Source organism: Brachyhypopomus gauderio, chromosome 10 (genome assembly GCF_052324685.1).
Source record: "Brachyhypopomus gauderio isolate BG-103 chromosome 10, BGAUD_0.2, whole genome shotgun sequence".
NCBI lineage: Eukaryota > Metazoa > Chordata > Actinopteri > Gymnotiformes > Hypopomidae > Brachyhypopomus > Brachyhypopomus gauderio.
Genome location: NC_135220.1, coordinates 11,506,853 through 11,525,938, shown reverse-complemented (window position 1 = coordinate 11,525,938; position 19,086 = coordinate 11,506,853). Strand labels below are relative to the sequence as shown.

At 44.8% G+C, this 19,086-nt stretch overlaps 1 protein-coding gene across 1 annotated transcript; it reads right to left on the bottom strand.

Annotated features, from left to right (window-relative positions):
• Positions 1-521: 521 nt before the first annotated feature.
• On the bottom strand, positions 522-11,301 carry wnt11 (wingless-type MMTV integration site family, member 11). Its single transcript, XM_077019453.1, has 6 exons — positions 11,057-11,301; positions 9,431-9,646; positions 7,546-7,772; positions 5,267-5,547; positions 4,440-4,732; positions 522-2,012 (listed from the first exon to the last, which is right to left on the bottom strand). Exons 2-6 carry the CDS (start codon positions 9,511-9,513, stop codon positions 1,838-1,840), a joined length of 1,059 nt encoding a protein of 352 aa, XP_076875568.1. The 5' UTR covers positions 9,514-9,646; positions 11,057-11,301; the 3' UTR covers positions 522-1,837.
• Positions 11,302-19,086: the final 7,785 nt, after the last annotated feature.

Below are 19,086 nucleotides of genomic sequence, written 5' to 3'. Positions count from 1 at the left end.
TCCACCCAAGGGCTCCATGTTAACCCTTCACCTTCATTCAGGTCACAGGTTCAGGACATGAGAGACCAGCAACGTTAACCATAGCAGCAGATTCCTGACCCTGCTCCACATCCTTTTTATCAGAGTCTCATTCCATAACTCTCCTCCTATGTTGCTGAAGAAGTTGAACTGAACAGTCTCGCCCACGTTGCTGGAATAATGGGCCATTAAATGCTGAGCGATGCGGGCAGTGCCAGACTTGAGGTTTTCCTGGCAAGGCAGCGAAACAGAGTACGGTGGAATATATTTAAAGCCTTTCCCAGTGCTTTAGTATGTTAAGTGTCTGATCTTTCACCTTCAGTCTGAAACACAGCAAGTGTCAGATGATTTATACCAACGTCAGGCCTAATAGTCATAAATTATTATTTGTTCAAGAATTTAAATGAATGACACCAAAGCAGATCTGTGCAGTTAAAGTCATTCCTGGACTGGCATTGCACGACGGCACTTTAGTAAAAGAATAAACAACAACTAGACTTCAATGAACTTTGTAAAGATTCTTTAATTAGTCTATAAATATTTCTTTTTTAAATTCAGCATACAAAAATGATAGTATGTACATCCACAGATAAGTGGTTTATGATGTGGCATTGAGTATGGTATCAGTGTAACAGCAGGGATCTGCACACCAGATAAAAATGTAACAGAGTAACGTTAAGCTTACGGTCACTTACAGTCCTGCGTTCTCAGTGAGGATATATAGGTAAATGCAGGTATTCTCCCATTAAAATCATATTCATAAACTACTCAGACTGACACACACAGAAGCCATTTCACAGTTCCATATCCGTGAGCTGTAATAAAAGATTCCACATCCAGAACTTTGTACTGGGCTCTTTCTTCTTTTCCCAGTCCATCACACTTTTTGGACTGTACCAAGACGTACAGTACCATCTGATTCCATTTCAGAACTCCAGTCCCTCGCAACTCAGAGAGAGGATTTCATCAAAACTTGGAACTCATTCAGTTCCTCTTCTGTTCAAAGGAGAACTCAAAGTCACCGTCTCACCAGAGAAGGTTGACGGCACCGTTAATGCAAGAAGCCAGCAATGTAGAACAAAATAAACTCGTGATCCAGATATGAGACCAAATGTAGTTTTGAACAGCCTATAGGACGGAGGCCTTTGCAGAGACAGTCTGTACAAAAAGCAGGTACTGTCACACCCGCGTAAACCCGTGCTCGTCTTTAAACAATCAAGTCCAGAGTCTGGGTTGAAGTTTCATTAATAATATTCATAAGGCAAAAATAAACAATTCCTCGAAAATATACAAGCCAAAAAAAGCTTAGGACAAACGTAAGCCTTCTTTGTCACACAGTGCTTTGGTTCTGTGGCCCAGGGAAATTAGGTCGGTTAGGTTCTTGGGTTCTAGGAAATCACAACTCCGCCTTTACTCAAACTTTACTCAAACCAAAGTTCTAGATTTTGCAGCCAAAAGTACATGGGACTGGCACTGGAACTCTAAAACTCTACAACTGTGGGACAGAAACAGATTTGCCAGAAAGTTCTGGAGCGCCGGCGTGTTGAAAAAAAAAAAAACAAAATGCATCAAATCTGAAAAAAAACAAACAAACAAAAAAAAAGAACCCCAAACTGCAAACATGGCTGTAGAAGTCATGGCTGAGGGCCACAGGCTGTAGGAGAGGCAGCGCCAGGTGGAGGGCAGACAGCCACCGGCCCCGGGTGGAGGGCAGACAGCCACCGGCCCCGGGTGGAGGGCAGACAGCCACCAGCTCCGGGTGGAGGGCAGACAGCCACCAGCTCCGGGTGGAGGGCAGACAGCCACCACCCACGCTGACTCATTTACACACGTATCTCTCCACCGTCCTATTGCACTTCTTGCAGGTGACGTAGCAGCACCAGTGGTACTTGCAGTGACAGCGCTCCACCACGGTCTCCGTGTATGGGTTGTAGCCCCGCCCACAGCACATCAGGTCACAGCTGTCGCTGCCGCTGGACGTCTTATTGCACTGTCTGGAGCGGAGAAAGAGAATCGGTTAAACTGGCACGCCTCGCCACACAGCTCTTAACCACAGAGAAGGCAAAGTAAGTGGAAAGTAATTAGATGTCTTTAAAACAAGCCACGCACACACACACACACACACTCACACACGCAAAATTACCAAACTTCTCACTACACGCTAGCAGATTCTCCTCACACTGTATGGAAACTCCCAGGTACAGGCGGAGGCTCCCATTCCATCCCCCACCCTGAAGCACCACAACGTCCATGAGGAGGAATTTGATTTGTATCCAGGGAAACATTTCACTTGGTATTTCAGTCCAGCAGACCTGCACTCTTCTGGCTCTTTATCCGTGCCCAAGGCATCTAAAGTGAGCGGAGAACAGCCCTGCCATAAATCACGCTCCGTACACAGAGGGTTCTGGCCTCTTCACAACCCTCACCGTAAGTGTATTGTTTTATAATTGTGTGGTGTTAATGGCCTGTGTGTTGAGAGAGAGGCAGGGAGCATGGCTGCTGGGGAGGAGAGGTGAAGAATGGCGTTATTTAAAACCGGGACAGAGCTATTACTCACATACACTACAGCCCCTCTCACCCTACGCCCACGAGAATAGAACAGGAGGAAAGGGCGTGAGCTCCGTGAGACGAGACTGTCACTAATTGGCTGGAATTAACGTGTGAAGCATTCTAGAACTCAAGAGTTCTAGAACTCAAGTCCTGTTGTCTTCGGGACAGCAGGACACGATTCTAGAACTGAAGCTGGACGTTTACGCTATTACTCGTTGGTCTTAGTCTGTGAAGATCGCCTTGTAGTGCGTGTCTCCAGCTGGTGGATGAACATTCTCAAATTGTTCTCACATGGGTGCAGCTGTAACTCAGACGTCTAACTGGACTCTAATGAAAACATCCCATAATAGCGCTGCGGTTCCCATCAGAGATGCGAGGGCCCCAGGGCGCGTGGAGAGTGGAGGTGCTGGTCATCCCTAAAGCCTCTAGAAGATCTGTCCCACTTTACTTTAAATACACTCCTTGTATTAGAGGGGAGACTGTGACATGTTGCCAGCCTGTGCCATATAGAGACGCGTGCTGAGTGAGTGTTAGATGTTCGGCGAGAGATGGACTGACATGTTCACTCCAGTCTGTCAGTCTGTGTCCTTCTGCATCAAATCAGATCGTATGTCTGCTCTGTCAGGAACACGAGCTAAAGCAACACTCATGCTAAATTTATCCAAAGGCTCTCTAAGACACTGGGAAAGCCAAGATAATGGATTCACGGCCTGTTTAGATGGCTCAACACTCGTGTGACAGAGAATCAGGAATGGGTGTAATCGGGCCTTAATGGGTTTCAAATGTCTCCAGTCCCATGTGACTCTCTGAGACAACCACCAGCCCGGCCACGTGTCACACGTGGCAATGCCAGCATTACTTAAAGGTTACAAAAGGCAGGCCTGCCTTGTGACTCAGAGCAAAGCACAAAATGTATGAGCCAAGGGTACATAACTCCCTGTGTTAGTCTGGCCTGCGGACGTGCTGTCTGAGCTGGGCGCACTAGACCTCCAGAATGTCTTCAGGTTATCAGTGAGAGTGGTGGCCTCATGTCCTGTACTGAAATATGCACCCTAGAGGAACCAGACTGAGCTACACAGAGGTTTGTGGGCATCAGGTCCATGGTACTCAGACACGTTAGAAGTAGTACGACTCCTTACGACGTCGTAAACCAGTTTCACCATGACTCTGTTTGAGTGCCAGGCGTGTAAAGGGCCTTTCAGGAAACCTTCCGACACAAGGCACGTATGAGAGAACAAATGAATTCAAGTCGCCTACAGCCACAGCTGCTTCATCTGATTTCCAGGCCGTGTTAACCGAGCCCAGTAAGAAGCTGGCAGTCTGTGTTCGTTGTTAGTGCCTTAATCTCGGTTTCCTGTGAGAGCCGGTATCAGTGCAAGACGCTTGGCTCCCCAAATAGCTGCATTACTCCAGACACACTGAGATATGGCAGAGAGGGCACAGTCACTGCAGCCATGTAATACACACACACACACACACACGGGCATATAGCTCCCTCTTGCTTTATCAGAATGGGGCCACGACTGAGTGAAAGAAACAGAAAAAAGATTCAAAGGCAGAGAGACTCACAAACACTGGTTATGTGAGAAATGTAAATTTTTCCATGTTTGAATGGACAATAAATAACTCAAAAGAATAATAAATAAACAATCACAAAAAATACTCCAATAACTGCATAGCAGTTAACTGCCAGGCACACCCTCTTAACCAAAATCACAAACTCCCAAGCAACCCCACTGATGAAAACCAACGGTTAATAAAAACACGTCCCAGTTGTGAACAACGCCACGGCCCTGACCGGACGGAGAGCGGAGGAATCGGAGAACACGCGGCCATGTCTGTGCGGGACGCGGGAATGTCCTGCTGCTCACCGGTCCTGTGTGCCCACCGATCCCATTTTCTCATTGCGGCTACAGAAGTCCGGCGAGCTGTGCAGATACACCAACTCGTTGTCCCGCACCGGCCGGATGTCGATGTCTTTGGGCACCAGCTGCTTGCGTGCGCCCACGGGCCGGTGCACCACCTTGGTGGCAGACAGGTACTTGGCCTTCAGGTCCATGGCGATCTCCTTCAGGTCCTGTAGGCCTCGCCAGCACGTGCGTATGGAGCAGGAGCCTGAGACGCCATGACATTTACACTTCATGACCAGAGCGTCTCTCAGGGCCTGGGACGACAGCAACGGGACAAAAATCACGTAATAATACAAGATATGTTTCTAATAATAATAATAAATATTGAGAAAAAAATTTAAATAATGTGCCATATTTGTCAATTGTGATTTTTCACCGCAACCGAAATTTGTCCTCCACTTTTTACCAATCTGTGCATTATCACTTTGTTTATTATTAAAAACATTACATTTTTTATTATGATCCTTTCATACAATAATGTATTTGTATTTACACTCCACCTGAAACACCTGCAAATGTATATTTTGTCCATAAAGAACTTACAGTATATATATTTTTTATTATATAATGAAAAAATTTAATAATTTTTAAAATATGTCACTCAGTGTGAAATGTACACAGATTTCCTTATAATGTTTTTACTGCCATTTTCATGAAGGAACATTGGGTTAAAATTTGTTTAAACATATAAACGTATTTGTATAAACGTTTAAACGTGATGGGGATAAGTATCTTATGTAAGTATGTGACCCGTGGGGTTTATTGCAGGTCATGGGGGGGGTTAGTACCTGTCTTCCCACTTCACTGTTGTGCAGGTGCATCAGTTTGTTGGTGGGTAAACCCGACTTCTTTTTCATCTTCATGGGCGCGTCGGCGAACTTGGAGCCCATGAGGAGGCCATAGTGCAGGTTATCAGCACAGCCTCCCCACCTGTAGCCCGGCTCAGGGATCTCACCAGGGATCGGACCGCAGGAGCAGAGCCTCAGATCCCCGGTGGTACACGCTCGAGCTATAGTGTGGCTGATGGCTGCAGCAGACAGAGCATAAACAAACGCAGACTCCCGTGTTCCTGAGAGAGAGAGAGAGAGAGAGACAGAGAGAGAGAGAGAGAGAGAGAGAGAGAGAGAGAGACAGAGAGAGAGAGAGAGAGAGAGAGAGAGAGAGATGATATTAATAGGAGAACAAAGTGGGTCCTAATGAAGAGTCAGAAACACAGTGACAGCAGCACTAACACGGATCTCTGTGCACCGGCCAATGACCCAGATTAAGGAGCAGAATCGTCCAGCGGTCTGTCAGCACTGGCTAACGTGTGGGAAGAGAGGAAACTCGTCTGGACCTCCTAAGTGTCGAATGCTCCCCTGAAAGCACCACTGAACGCAGGTGACTCGGGTTTTTGGGGGGCTTAACACAACACACATGATCTGCCATAATGGCAGCAGACTCAATATTCTGTATCATCTCCCAACTTATTACAAAGTGTTACAGTTTCACCCAACTGAATTCATTTCTACGAGGCCGTTTTAACACTCCAGGGGCCACTGGTAGGTGTGTTTTTTTATTCCTCCTTCCAGAAACCACATACTGTACTTATACCACATACAATTTTTGCTTTAAAAGTTAGTGGAGAATTCAGAGTAGTTACTGTATAATATCCCTCTAGATGGATCACTATGAGAGGCTAAAGCTCTTTGCAAGCAATTAATTACAGTGACCGATGTTGGATCCACTCTACACAGAACGTGTGACCTCTGCTCAGCCCTGCAGCTGTTAATTTGATTGGTGAGTCTACTGTGGAGGTTAGACACCCACTAGAGTAGCAAGCTTGTAACAGCACCTGACCGGCATGTAACAGCCTGAAAGGCAATACAGTGTTGAACTTCAAACATACACAAAAACAAGAGGGGGAGGGGTGAAAGTTCTCTTTAACTTTTCAATTTTTAACTTACAACAATTCATAAATGTTCATGTTCTCAGTTGTAAGTTGCAAACGGAGAACACACAGCCCATAACAATGTAGGCATGAGAGAGACTGGTGGACAGACGTAGTCCATCTAGACCCACAACAGTGGCAGATCCTTGTCTGCCCCGCGTCTGCCCCGCGTCTGCCCCGCGTCTGCCCCACGTCTGTCCCGCGTCTGTCCCGCGTCTGCCTTGTGTCTGCCCCGCGTCTGTCCCGCGTCTGTCCCGCGTCTGTCCCGCGTCTGTCCTGCGTCTGCCCGCGTCTGCCCGCGTCTGCCCCACGTCTGCCCCGCGTCTGCCCCACGTCTGTCCCGCGTCTGCCCCACGTCTGCCCTGCGTCTGCCCCACACTGCCAGTTCTCTCACTCTCCGTCTGGACAGAATGGGCCGTATTGTTTGCTGCCACAGAAAACAAAGACGCTTCACACTCCGTCGCCGAGACGGGGGGCTGATCAAACGTGGCAGTGGAAAGTTGGTGAAGCTCTCTCTTTCAGGAGGACCAGAAGCTGAACTCTTTCATCCTGACACTCTTTAGCGGCCATTATGCGCTGCTCAAAGAGAGAGTGGGATGACGCCAAATTTGACGCCCTTCCTCTGACGAACCTGACGAACTCTGAACAATTAGACGGCCCCCGCGGGCGCAGAACGGCGTCGATATTGTAGACTCAGTAGGCGTGACACAGGGGATCAGTCTGGGGACATTTGAACTCTGGCATCTTAAAGCCGCACTGATGTGCACTGAGATTAAAAAACGAATCTCTTTGGGCATCGTGTTTCATCCCACCGTGTGCAAGGTAAAGTGTGTCAGCGATTTTCACCATTTTCACCAGCCATGCCCAAACAAAATCTCACCGCTGTGCGCCACTGACGCTTGAAAACACAGTAACATCTACGTTTATCCAGTGTGGCGGCTAGAGGCTCCTTGGGAACTGAACCCGTGATCCGTGTGTCATTAGCACCTTGCTCTGCATGTCCTGCTAGATGAGCTACTGAAAGAATCTGGAAGTGAGATGTGAGTCTGCGTGACTGGGTCTGCGTCTGCGTGACTGGGGTTGCGTCTGCGTGACTGGGTCTGCGTCTGTGTGACTGGGTCTGCGTCGGTGTCTCACCCCGCTCCAGGTCCGGGAGGTACTTGGGAGCGTCGATGGAGGAGCAGTTCCAGCGCATGTCGGAGAAGCTCTTCTGGCAGGTCTTCTTCACCTCACGCGCCGCCTGGACGATGACCTGCATAAGCTCCAGATTACTGCGGCACAGCTGGGCCTGTGAGGACACCAGGCCAGGCAACGTCTTACACTGCTGGGTCTTATTGATGTGCTCCATGGTCTGTGATAGTGCCCTAAACAAACATATGGGCAAGTGAATACATACATAAATATGTCAAGACGTTTAAATGCACATACACACGTGTGTGTGTGTGTGTGTGTGTGTGTGTGTGTGTGTGTGTGTGTGTGTGTGTGTGTGTGTGTGTGTGTGTGTGTGTGTGTGTGAGCGTGTCTTTGCATCTGACCAAATAGAGAAGGACTGAACTACCTGATTCTTTAGTCATAACCACAGTAAGCTCGACATTGTGAATTAGTTTCATATCATTATATGACCTTGAAGATGAAATACATCTAGAACAAAATACATTGAAGTACATCTAAAAACTGTAGGTCTAATAATGGAAATATCTGTTAATGAGTTTGTAATAAAGATACAGTAGAACTGCAGTAATATTCCATATAGTTTAAATTCCTTTCTTGCAAAAAAAGGTTTAGATTTGTAGCCACAGCTAAAATGCAGAACTTTTATCATGTAAAATGTGCTTTTTCTGAATGTATGCCAAAGGTGATTTACTTGTAAAACTATTCTTCCATGTCTAACATAGAGCTGAATAATCAAACAGTCTTAATCTCAAACAAATGCATGCAAACCCTGAACCCTACTCTCAGGGAATAATCTGTCAGGATTAGATACAGCGGAGGAAGTGAGGATTCTGGCATCATTAGCGGTGGTCTTTGGCACCCCACGGAGGAAGAAACACGACCATATACTGAATGCCAGTGGGAAGGAAGCCTTTGGTTGGCCGGCAGGTTTGGCTGGAGTTACAGCAGCAGTGTGGAGAGAAATTCCTGCAAAGAAACGGCAAGGCCTCCGCCTCTTACCACGGGAAGCTCTTCTGAAGCTTGACGCACCGAATAAAAACATCTACACAGCAAACATCCAAACTATCTGAGCCTACAGCTGGCAGAGGACCATAGAAATGGTATCGTCTCTGGTTGTTTTGGGGGGAGTTTTCTCTTATTCTCTCTCTCTTTCTCTCTCTCTCTCTTTCTCTCCCTCTCTTTCTCTCTCTCTGAGCCTTCGTGAGAACCTGCTTGTGCCTCTTGCACCTTTGTCTGTTTCAGATTAGGAGCAGGAGGCCGCCACTATATACTCCATGATAAGCTGTGACCCACAGACCCCCTTTTCCCTTACTATATACTCCATGATAAGCTGTGACCCACAGACCCCCTTTTCCCTTTTACACACTCACACACACACTCACACACACACTCACACACTCACACACACAGCTCTGTTACCCAGAGCTCACAGGTGTTTATGACAGCATGTGTTTTGGATTGTGCACTGTGCATTAGCGGAGTGCACGTGTCCGTTGGCTGTTCTGGTGTGTCACTCATGAGAGACGTTCCTCCACATTCCAGCTCTAGCAGCTGTACATTTCATATTCTTTGAAGTTACCAATAATCAAGACAGTTATAACTCTCAAGAAACAGTTTATATCTTACACACATGCCACAAAATACATGCAAATACAATTAATATTAGTAATTTATTTATTTTTTTTAGTGCAAGCCTGACAGACGTCCACGACAGACCCAACGGTGACTAATCCAAGCCAGAGTGGACATAAGTCGCGTTTGAAAACACCACTATATGGATATCTGAAAATGGCGCAGCGGCTGAACGACAGTTTCAGAGCGGAGAGCGCGCGAGATTCGGGACACTCACAGCCACCGGATCGCCAAGCACTGCTGCGACAGAAGCACGAGCGCCACGAGGCAGAGCGGGCGCGAGGGTGAAGCGCTCTTCATTCCGCTAAACTGGATCCAACTCGGTCAGGAAAAGGGCGATGCAGGTGCGCGTTCCGGCTCAACAGCTGGTTGGCATGGAGTTGCAATCAAACGCCAAAGGCCATGGCACGAGCTTCTTCTCTCTGTGCCTTTCCTAGTGAAAGAGTGGAATAAAAAAAGAAACACCCAGATGTTTATCTGAGACGGTAGAGACCTTCAGAGAAAAATTTCAAACAATAGTCTGGATTTATGGTTAGTACAGCAACATAACCGTTGTGCATTATACACTTCCACCTGTTGGAGAAATACGTGAACACGTGTCTAGTTAATTTGGACACTGTAAAGAAATCTATATTTCTTTAATTGGCTTGAATGCGCACACACACGTGTTTTAGTTGAGGGCGCCTACATATGTCCGATAGACGTGTATAAGTCTCACAAGCCAGAAAATGTTCTTTTAAATAACTAATGCAATAACTAACCCGTAATTCTACGTAATAGCCGTAATAGAAATTTGAATTTTCTGCCTCAAAATATACATTTTCTTTACATACTTTATGTGTTTTTACATATTCTGAGGTTTTGTTCATATTATATGTGTTTCGGCTGTAATGAATTCGACTGTAAGAAAACAAAGGAATGTTTTAATTGGTAAAGTTTCTATATAATAAGCTATTTGAACATCTGATTTTTAGTTTTTGGTTCTTGTTGAAGTACATGGTTATTAAACAAACCCAACATTCAGCAGCTGCGCGCTTTCTACGTTCGGAGATGCACGCGCTTCAGTCTTTAGGCCGTTCTGAATTATATGGAAGCCTAATTTATTTTGCAGTTGATGCATCCGCATACATTATCAGTATTATAACAGTATAATGAGTATATAATCAGTTTTATATACAACCTTGTTGTTTAGAGTCTTGGGATAAAATGTATGAAATCTGAGTTGGTGCAGCCTGTAGATTAATCTGTTCACTACTGTACTAATGACCCATAGGCAAACATCTCCATAAGCAATTATGCATATTCTTCATAGCTCTCATGTTTTTGCATATGTCTCGTGGCGCTTTGATGCGGATCACAACGCCAGCTAATTTAACCGTTTAATGATTACTTTATGTGTCTATTACCCATAAACTTCCAAAAGAGCAATTGTAAAACTTCCATAAAAAGTTATTTTTCTATCTACTTATGAAGCTGTATGCTGTTCTTGAACTTTTTTAGTCTTCCCTTTGGAACTATTTAAAGGTGGTTAAATAAACTATGATATGATTACATTTACCAGACGTTTCCCAAGTTTAGGCATGTCCCGTAGCCTGAATACGCAACTGTTCTGTGAAATTACTGCCCGGTCAGTTAACTTGCATCACGAATCAGAAAGTCTAAAGCGAATTTGCCTTCATCCAGCTCTAAAAATAGGCTATAACAAAAATAGCTTGTGCAAACAACCGAAAGCAGAAGCAGAAACAACAGTAGAATCAGAACCTATCCAGCTACCCTTTAAAGTGTCATTGCTAGAAACCAAAATCTTGACTCTAAGGAAAGAGACATTAACTTTCATCCTCACCTTTCTCTATCAAATACAATCTAAAGGAAGGAATTTATCCGATAGGTAATCCAAAATGTATCCTTACAATCCGGTTACACCTTTAAAATATAAAATGGTTTTTCTTTAATCCAGTCTTCGATCGAGAAAATTCCAAAGGAAAACAATCATCATTTAACAATCCAGAGGTAGTCTAGTACGCTCGCGCGCTCTCGTGGGTCTTGGTGGTGCAGCTCGCGCTGTGGAATGTGTTGGACTGACGGTGTGGGTTCAGCTCGAGCTTATATGTGCCCGTGCGCCACTTTGATCTCGCAGTGATGTCAGGAGCGATTAGCATAACAAAGTGGTTACGGCTCTGAAGCAAAAAAAAAAAAACATTAAGTATATGATCTGCTATACTCGCACTTATTTCCTTGGGATATGTGCAGAGTCTGGGTTCATATATGGGCTGCTTGTTTCAGGCCTGTTATTGTAGGCTACATAAAATATCAGCTTTGGATCTATCAGTTCTAGCACGCCGAGACCGCTGAATTCACCCACAGCTGGAAATATCTCGAAAATACTGTAGATACGTCGTGTAGAATAATGCGTGCCGTGCGGCGGTGCGCCAGGGTTTCCACGCGTTTCCATTAACTATGTTGTATGCTGTCCTTGCGGGCTAGTCTAAAAACAAGGCAGGACTCCAAGCACGCTAATAATGATTTCAGCATGACGAAAACGTATCGCTGCACGGTTTATATTAACCCGCACAGAACAATGGGCCTATTACCCCGCGCACCATAGATTTGTCTTCTATAATATTCCCCTTTGCGTATTATAGTCGACATTTTAGCAAAGATATTTCCTACGTTTTGTACGGGAGCTACTTAATTACTTGTTTATTGATGGTCCATCAATAGGATCACACGGTCTTGGTCAGGAGCACATTAATATTTTTGATTGCTAACAAGACTGAGTGAGTGCTGAACAAATATTTTTATAGAACAAAAAATAGACCCAATAAAATATGTTCACGCATTATGCCGTTCGCCAAACTAAATTATCCAGTTAATATTTTTACCTTCTAAGGTAACTATCATTTAATATAGTATCTGCTACTATTAAAGTCAAGATGTTCTTTCGCCATGTGCTTTACTGATTAACTTGGTTTTCTGGTGTGAGAAGCGTCCTGCGGGGAAATCCGTAACACGCGCCACTTTCTCCTTTTTAACACCTTCCTAACTCCACCCTTCCTAACGCCACCCTTCTTAACGACACCTTCCTAACGCCACCCTTCCTAACGTTAATTAGTAGGATTAGTAGGATATTATACAGAATAGTAGCTCAAAGCTTACAAAGTGTGTGTGTGTGTGTGTGTGTGTGCGCGTGCGTGTGCGTGTGCGTGTGTGTGTGTGTGAGAGAGAGAGAAACAAAGAGTTTCCTATAACATGTTTCATGTATTACTATGTAAGACATGTCCTGGAATGTCATACAAATTACATATCAGATTTCTGAGGGGTATTTCTAGTTAAAATACTAGTTAAAAATCAATGTGTGAAGTAATAATAATAATACATTTTATTTATAATACACTTTATATTTCAGAGAAATCTCAAGTCCTGAGCAGTTGTAACTAGAATCCTAATACCTGAGGGTTGTATTCAGTTTGTCTCTGATATCTGCGTGAGCAGGTACATTTTTCCAACCAGCCCCAGACCAAACTGCTGCTGGCCCATAGCCGCTGCCCTGTGGGGCTTGTGTGACCTCTGATCTCTTTTACAACCAGTGCAAAACCACGATGATCTTACAGAGATTTACTCCGCACGACGTGAGAAATAGGAGCAGAGCTGGAGTCTCTACCCAAAGCGATGGGAAAGCAAACACAAGCATTGTTGCCCCAAACGCACACGCCACTCTGGTGTTTACATGTGACGCCCTTATTAGAACACAGCCTGCTGCACCCGGGTTAGGCCTTTATACCCCGCACCACAGCACGAGTTCAAACGTTTGTCTTGAGCTCAGACCTGCCAAGTCCACGCTGAGCACTTGTCTCGTTTACGTTTCTGCCAGACTGGAAAAGACGGTGACTTTGACAGAACTGCTCGCTTATACTGTTTGATGACGGAAAGTGATATTTGATAATCTAAAGGCCTCGGCCCGACCGCCGTGCGCATGTGAATGGACAGAGCGCGCAGAGGTGAGAGAGTAACACACACACATACACACACACACCCGGCCTGCGGGGAAGGTGAGAAGCACCCAGTGACGGTGGAGTGTGAATGTCCGAGGCCTCTGTACGGCGGCCCGGGTGAGACAGGAACATTCTGAGCTCCCGAGAGTGTCTGAGGCAGTGACACTCGGGCTCTTAATTCCAGACGCTGGCTTTGATCTTCTCTGCCACGCAGACCTGGAGGAAACCTTGGGCTCTGTACACGGGCACAGCAATCCAGACCCGCTTGAAAAACCCAAAATACGAAACAGAAAACACACATATTCCAAATGAGGAAGTATTCTGGGTTTTTAGAAAATACCTGCTCCAAAGCAATATATATATATATAGTAATTCAATAGTCATAGTCAAGAATAAATAGATGTTATATATATATATATATATATATATATATATATATATATATATATATATATATATATATATATATATATATATATATATATATGATATTTTGATGGCATAGACTTCTTCATCCCAGCACATGCTCTACAGCGAGAGCACTTTGTTGTTTATGATAGGAGTTTGGTTGCCGTGGCTGTGGTGAGATATTTGGTCCTTTTATCTACGGCATCAGAGACCCAGATGCTGCATTCACTCCGACACGTTTCCCAAAGCCAGAGGGGCTGCGTGTTTACGCTGAGCTGGACGCAGCTCTGGAAGAACATGTTCTGTGGAGATCTTCCTCCTGAGGTTTTTACTCCATTTCCAGCTGCCGTGTGTTTTAGTAAAGGATTCTCGGGCAGAATCAGAAGAGAGCCATTCCGACTTGCCACCCACATGTTCTGATCCACATTGTTAATGAACTGGGCTTAACAGGGCTGACTATTTCCCACACTTTCGCTAGGCTGAGTCGCCGTAGTTCAGACCTGCTCTGGTGCTACAGCTGACCTTCTGGATTTAGAACGACACCACATTATAGCTGAGTTTCCCCTGAAAAACTACTGTTGGACCACAGAAGTTCATTTCTATGTTAAAAGGAATCAACATCACAGAAGTGTGAAGTACATGAATTGCATACTATATAAAAAGTAACTCTGTTTCTGTCAGCTCTGCCCTTTCGGTTTGTAGTTGGGGTTATCTGCGCTCTGGGTAACGTAGCTGTAGAGTCCACATAATTACAAACACTCGGACTGACCAGGGTCATATCACATTTCTCCCAAATGTGGCCTTTCTTTCAACAAATGTAATTTCTTCATTCATCAGGACCTCCATGGCTTTGTCATAAAAACAAATTCCATATATATTGCCACAGTAGACTGTTGATGATTCCACATTCTCTCATGTATGTCCAATAAACACAGCACCACAGAAGCTGCACTTTTATTTGCTTTTCATTAAAATGTTCGTCAACTATTTACAGTTTGGCTATTTACAGTTCAACTATTTACAGTTCATGTCAGGGTTTTTTTGTTTTGACATGCATGTCAAATGAGCTGAGACACATAATAAATACGTGTGTGTGTAAAGGGTTTATAATCACATATGTTCTACTTCAAATACTTAAACACTTTTCCACGTGGATAACATTGAGCTTCATGCTGTGACCACCCAGAATTAGCATCATAACTAAAACGGGTGATCAATTCAAAGCCCAAAGCATTGTTCCAGCATGTTAAATGTTTAGTCAGCCAATTAAACAGAAAAAAGCCCACAGTCTTCAGAGGGTTAAAAACACAAATGCATAAAATACAGAAATCAAAGAAAATCAAATATTAATCTTGATTTCGTGTCTTGTTTAAACGGTGCCTTTGCTCCTCTGCCACAAACAGAGCCAGAAGGAGTGTGTGTGTGTGTGTGTGTGTGTGTGTGTGTGTGTGTGTGTGTGTGTGTGTGTGTGTGTGTGTGTGTGTGTGTGTGTGTGTGATGCAGCCTTTTCTTGCTGTGATTGAAAGGCTGTTGCTGACTGACTGTTTGAGCTGAGGGGATATACATCATTATAGCTGCGGCAACAATGTGCCTTTTCAGTTTATTTAGGTAGGGATGGTGCTTTCTTTTGAAATGTTTTTAAATTGCTCTTTTATTGAACAATTGAATTAAATAAAACCCAGGACATGGAGAGATGCCACAAAGTGATTGGGTACATTTCAAATACCTTAACATAAACATTTATCTGTGAGCAAGTTATTTATTTTTAGATGGTATTTGTATGCGCAATCAAAGTTGAAAGAGTGAAACTGACATTTGCTTACAGCGTTTGATTGCTTTGTTTGTATTACTATTATTCTGATCTCTCACTTTTTACTCTTGATTGTCCCTTATTTCTGTTATTGGAGTGAATGTTTTTCCTGTGTGGCTGTATGAGCGGTGGAGCTGTAAGATGTGTGTGTGTGTTCTCAATCTCTCCTCTTGTGAAAACACAGGAGAGTCCCTCTCAGCAGGAGAAGACACAGAGAAAACGTTCAGTGTCCAATCCAGGCCTGTCAGAAGGCAGTCTGGACGTGTTCTTCAGAGGCGGCCATTTGTTTGAGGGCATCTCTCCGTCTTTGCTTTGAGCTCTCTGCTGCCTTTCATGTACCAGATGGGAGTCTAAAGAACAGGCCAGGGCAGCCAGTGGCGTGTCCCGCTGTCGGGAGAACACGCTCGTCTCGCTAAGGTCACTGGGCCCAAATCACAGAAGAGCAACACCCAGTTCAACTTCTTCCAGCTCATTCCGCCGTGGGTGAAACGGCACTCCAGACACACGGTTAGGGCGGCTGATCAAACTTCTAGTGCTGCTGGAAGCAACAGCCACTTCACATGATCATATTTATCAGTGAAGTTTAGTGTAGTGTAGTGTTGTGCAGTGTAGTGTTGTTTAATGTAGTGCAGTGCAGTGTAGTGTAGTGTGGTGTTGTGTAGTGTAAAGTAAAGATTGTCAGGTGTCGCAGTGAGTTATTTAGTAATAACTTTGATAAATAAATCAAATGCAAAATTTTTCCTGCATATTTGAATTACATTATTTAAATATTTACCTATGCAACTATGCATACTGTAAAGGTCTTAGTTTTTAACTAATATTTACTTTTTTTGCATGTATTGTTCTGCATTTTAACTTGTATTCTCCCATGTTGTTGGTATTTCATGCGTTCAGTAGTTTTGTTTGGGTTCACATTGAGATGTACCTGAATATGATGAACAGCAACTTTGATATAAAATAATGAAGGATTCTAATCCTTGGAAATTCTAGATCATTTTCTGGATAGTATCTGTGCAGAACAGTGTCTGGATGGTGCAGTCTGTGCAGAACAGTGTCTGGATGGTGCAGTCTCTGTGCAGAACAGTGTCTGGATGGTGTAGTCTCTGTGCAGATCAGTGTTTGGATGGTGTATTCTCTGTGCCAATCAGTGTCTGGATGGTGTATTCTCTGTGCAGAACAGTGTCTGGATGGTGCAGTCTCTGTGCAGAACAGTCTCTGGATGGTGTATTCTCTGTGCAGAACAGTGTCTGGATGGAGTAATCTCTGTGCAGAACAGTGTCTGGATGGTGTATTCTCTGTGCAGAACAGTGTCTGGATGGTGCAGTCTCTGTGCAGAACAGTGTCTGGATGGTGTAGTCTCTGTGCAGAACAGTGTCTGGATGGTGTAATCTCTGTGCAGAACAGTGTCTGGATGGTGTAATCTCTGTGCAGAACAGTGTCTGGATGGTGCAGTCTCTGTGCAGAACAGTGTCTGGATGGTGTAGTCTCTGTGCAGAACAGTGTCTGGATGGTGTATTCTCTGTGCAGAACAGTGTCTGGATGGTGTAGTCTCTGTGCAGAACAGTGTCTGGATGGTGTAGTCTCTGTGCAGAACAGTGTCTGGATGGTGCAGTCTCTGTGCAGAATAGTGTCTGGATGGTGTAATATCTGTGCAGAACAGTGTCTGGATGGTGTAGTCTCTGTGCAGAACAGTGTCTGGATGGTGTAATCTCTGTGCAGAACAGTGTCTGGATGGTGTAGTCTCTGTGCAGAACAGTGTCTGGATGGTGTATTCTCTGTGCAGAACAGTGTCTGGATGGTGCAGTCTCTGTGCAGAGCAGTGTCTGGATGGTGTATTCTCTGTGCAGAACAGTGTCTGGATGGAGTAATCTCTGTGCAGAACAGTGTCTGGATGGTGTAGTCTCTGTGCAGAACAGTGTCTGGATGGTGTAATCTCTGTGCAGAACAGTGTCTGGATGGTGCAGTCTCTGTGCAGAACAGTGTCTGGATGGTGTAATCTCTGTGCAGAACAGTGTCTGGATGGTGCAGTCTCTGTGCAGAACAGTGTCTGGATGGTGTAGTCTCTGTGCAGAACAGTGTCTGGATGGTGTATTCTCTGTGCAGAACAGTGTCTGGATGGTGTAGTCTCTGTGCAGAACAGTGTCTGGATGGTGCAGTCTCTGTGCAGAATAGTGTCTGGATGGTGTAATATCTGTGCAGAACAGTGTCTGGATGGTGTAGTCTCTGTGCAGAACAGTGTCTGGATGGTGTAATCTCTGTGCAGAACAGTGTCTGGATGGTGCAGTCTCTGTGCAGAACAGTGTCTGGATGGTGTAGTCTCTGTGCAGAACAGTGTCTGGATGGTGTAATCTCTGTGCAGAACAGTGTCTGGATGGTGTAGTCTCTGTGCAGAACAGTGTCTGGATGGTGTATTCTCTGTGCAGAACAGTGTCTGGATGGTGTAGTCTCTGTGCAGAACAGTGTCTGGATGGTGTAGTCTCTGTGCAGAACAGTGTCTGGATGGTGCAGTCTCTGTGCAGAACAGTGTCTGGATGGTGTATTCTCTGTGCAGAACAGTGTCTGGATGGTGTAGTCTCTGTGCAGAACAGTGTCTGGATGGTGTAGTCTCTGTGCAGAACAGTGTCTGGATGGTGCAGTCTCTGTGCAGAACAGTGTCTGGATGGTGTAATCTCTGTGCAGAACAGTGTCTGGATGGTGTAGTCTCTGTGCAGAACAGTGTCTGGATGGTGTAGTCACTGTGCAGAACAGTGTCTGGATGGTGTAATCTCTGTGCAGAACAGTGTCTGGATGGTGCAGTCTCTGTCCTCGCTGTTTTAAACAGGGATGAACACTGACCCCCTAATGTCACAGACGTAAGGGGCAGACAGAGGCTGTGAGGACAGAACAATAGATAAATTGTGCTGTCACATCTGTTTGTGTTTAATACCCTTCAGCAGGATTAGAGAAGAGAAATCAGAACACTGGTTGGTTTGTGGGGACGAGACTATAGGCAGCCAGGCCTGAAAAAGATGCAGACGAAGGACAAGCCGTCCCAGAGCAGTAACCCAATCCCTGCAAATCACACACTAATCCCACTTACCCCCCACAGTCAGAGTGGAGCCGTACTCAGCCCCAATCTGGACGGGTCGCATGTGTCTCACCAGTCACCAGGTGAATCCGCCACACACATTCTTAATTCTATTGAATTGGAATGGCTGAAAAAAAGCAAGTTATTTCAGGAATTTTAATAGGTGTATTAATGTCCAAGATATATGTCCATTTCTGTGCAAGACTTCAGGGCAAGATAAAAGCCAGAAAAGAGTGCTAAAAACAAATCAAAACAAAAAGGCCCACCTGCATTACAAAAAGCTATCTTAAAATCTTTGTGGTTAAGACTTGGATCCATGACAGAGTGGATGTGTATATTATAGGTCGGGTTTTACCTGCAGCCAACATGACAAAACAGAAATTCTGGATCTGCTCAACACTCTTGACATCAGAATAACTTAAACCAAATGCGCTATTTGTTGGTGGTTCTAAGTCTCCGGACAAACTGATTTTTTTCCCCCCAAGTATGGAAACCTTGAAATGAAATCCAGTTAAGCCCTCTGTTTCTTCCTCTAGAGTGTAGTTAACGAAACAGGCCGTGTATGGACAAGAGTCCACATGAGTCCAGTTCGTTCA

Excerpts from the sequence above, each read along its gene's own strand:
- wnt11 (XM_077019453.1), bottom strand. The coding sequence starts at position 9,513 with ATGAAGAGCGCTTCACCCTCGCGCCCGCTCTGCCTCGTGGCGCTCGTG. Across the intron at positions 7,773-9,430 it reads TGCTTGGCGATCCGGTGGCT|GGCACTATCACAGACCATGG; the intron begins GTGAGTGTCCCG and ends ATGTTTGTTTAG. Across the intron at positions 5,548-7,545 it reads CCTCCCGGACCTGGAGCGGG|GAACACGGGAGTCTGCGTTT; the intron begins GTGAGACACCGA and ends TCTCTCTCTCAG.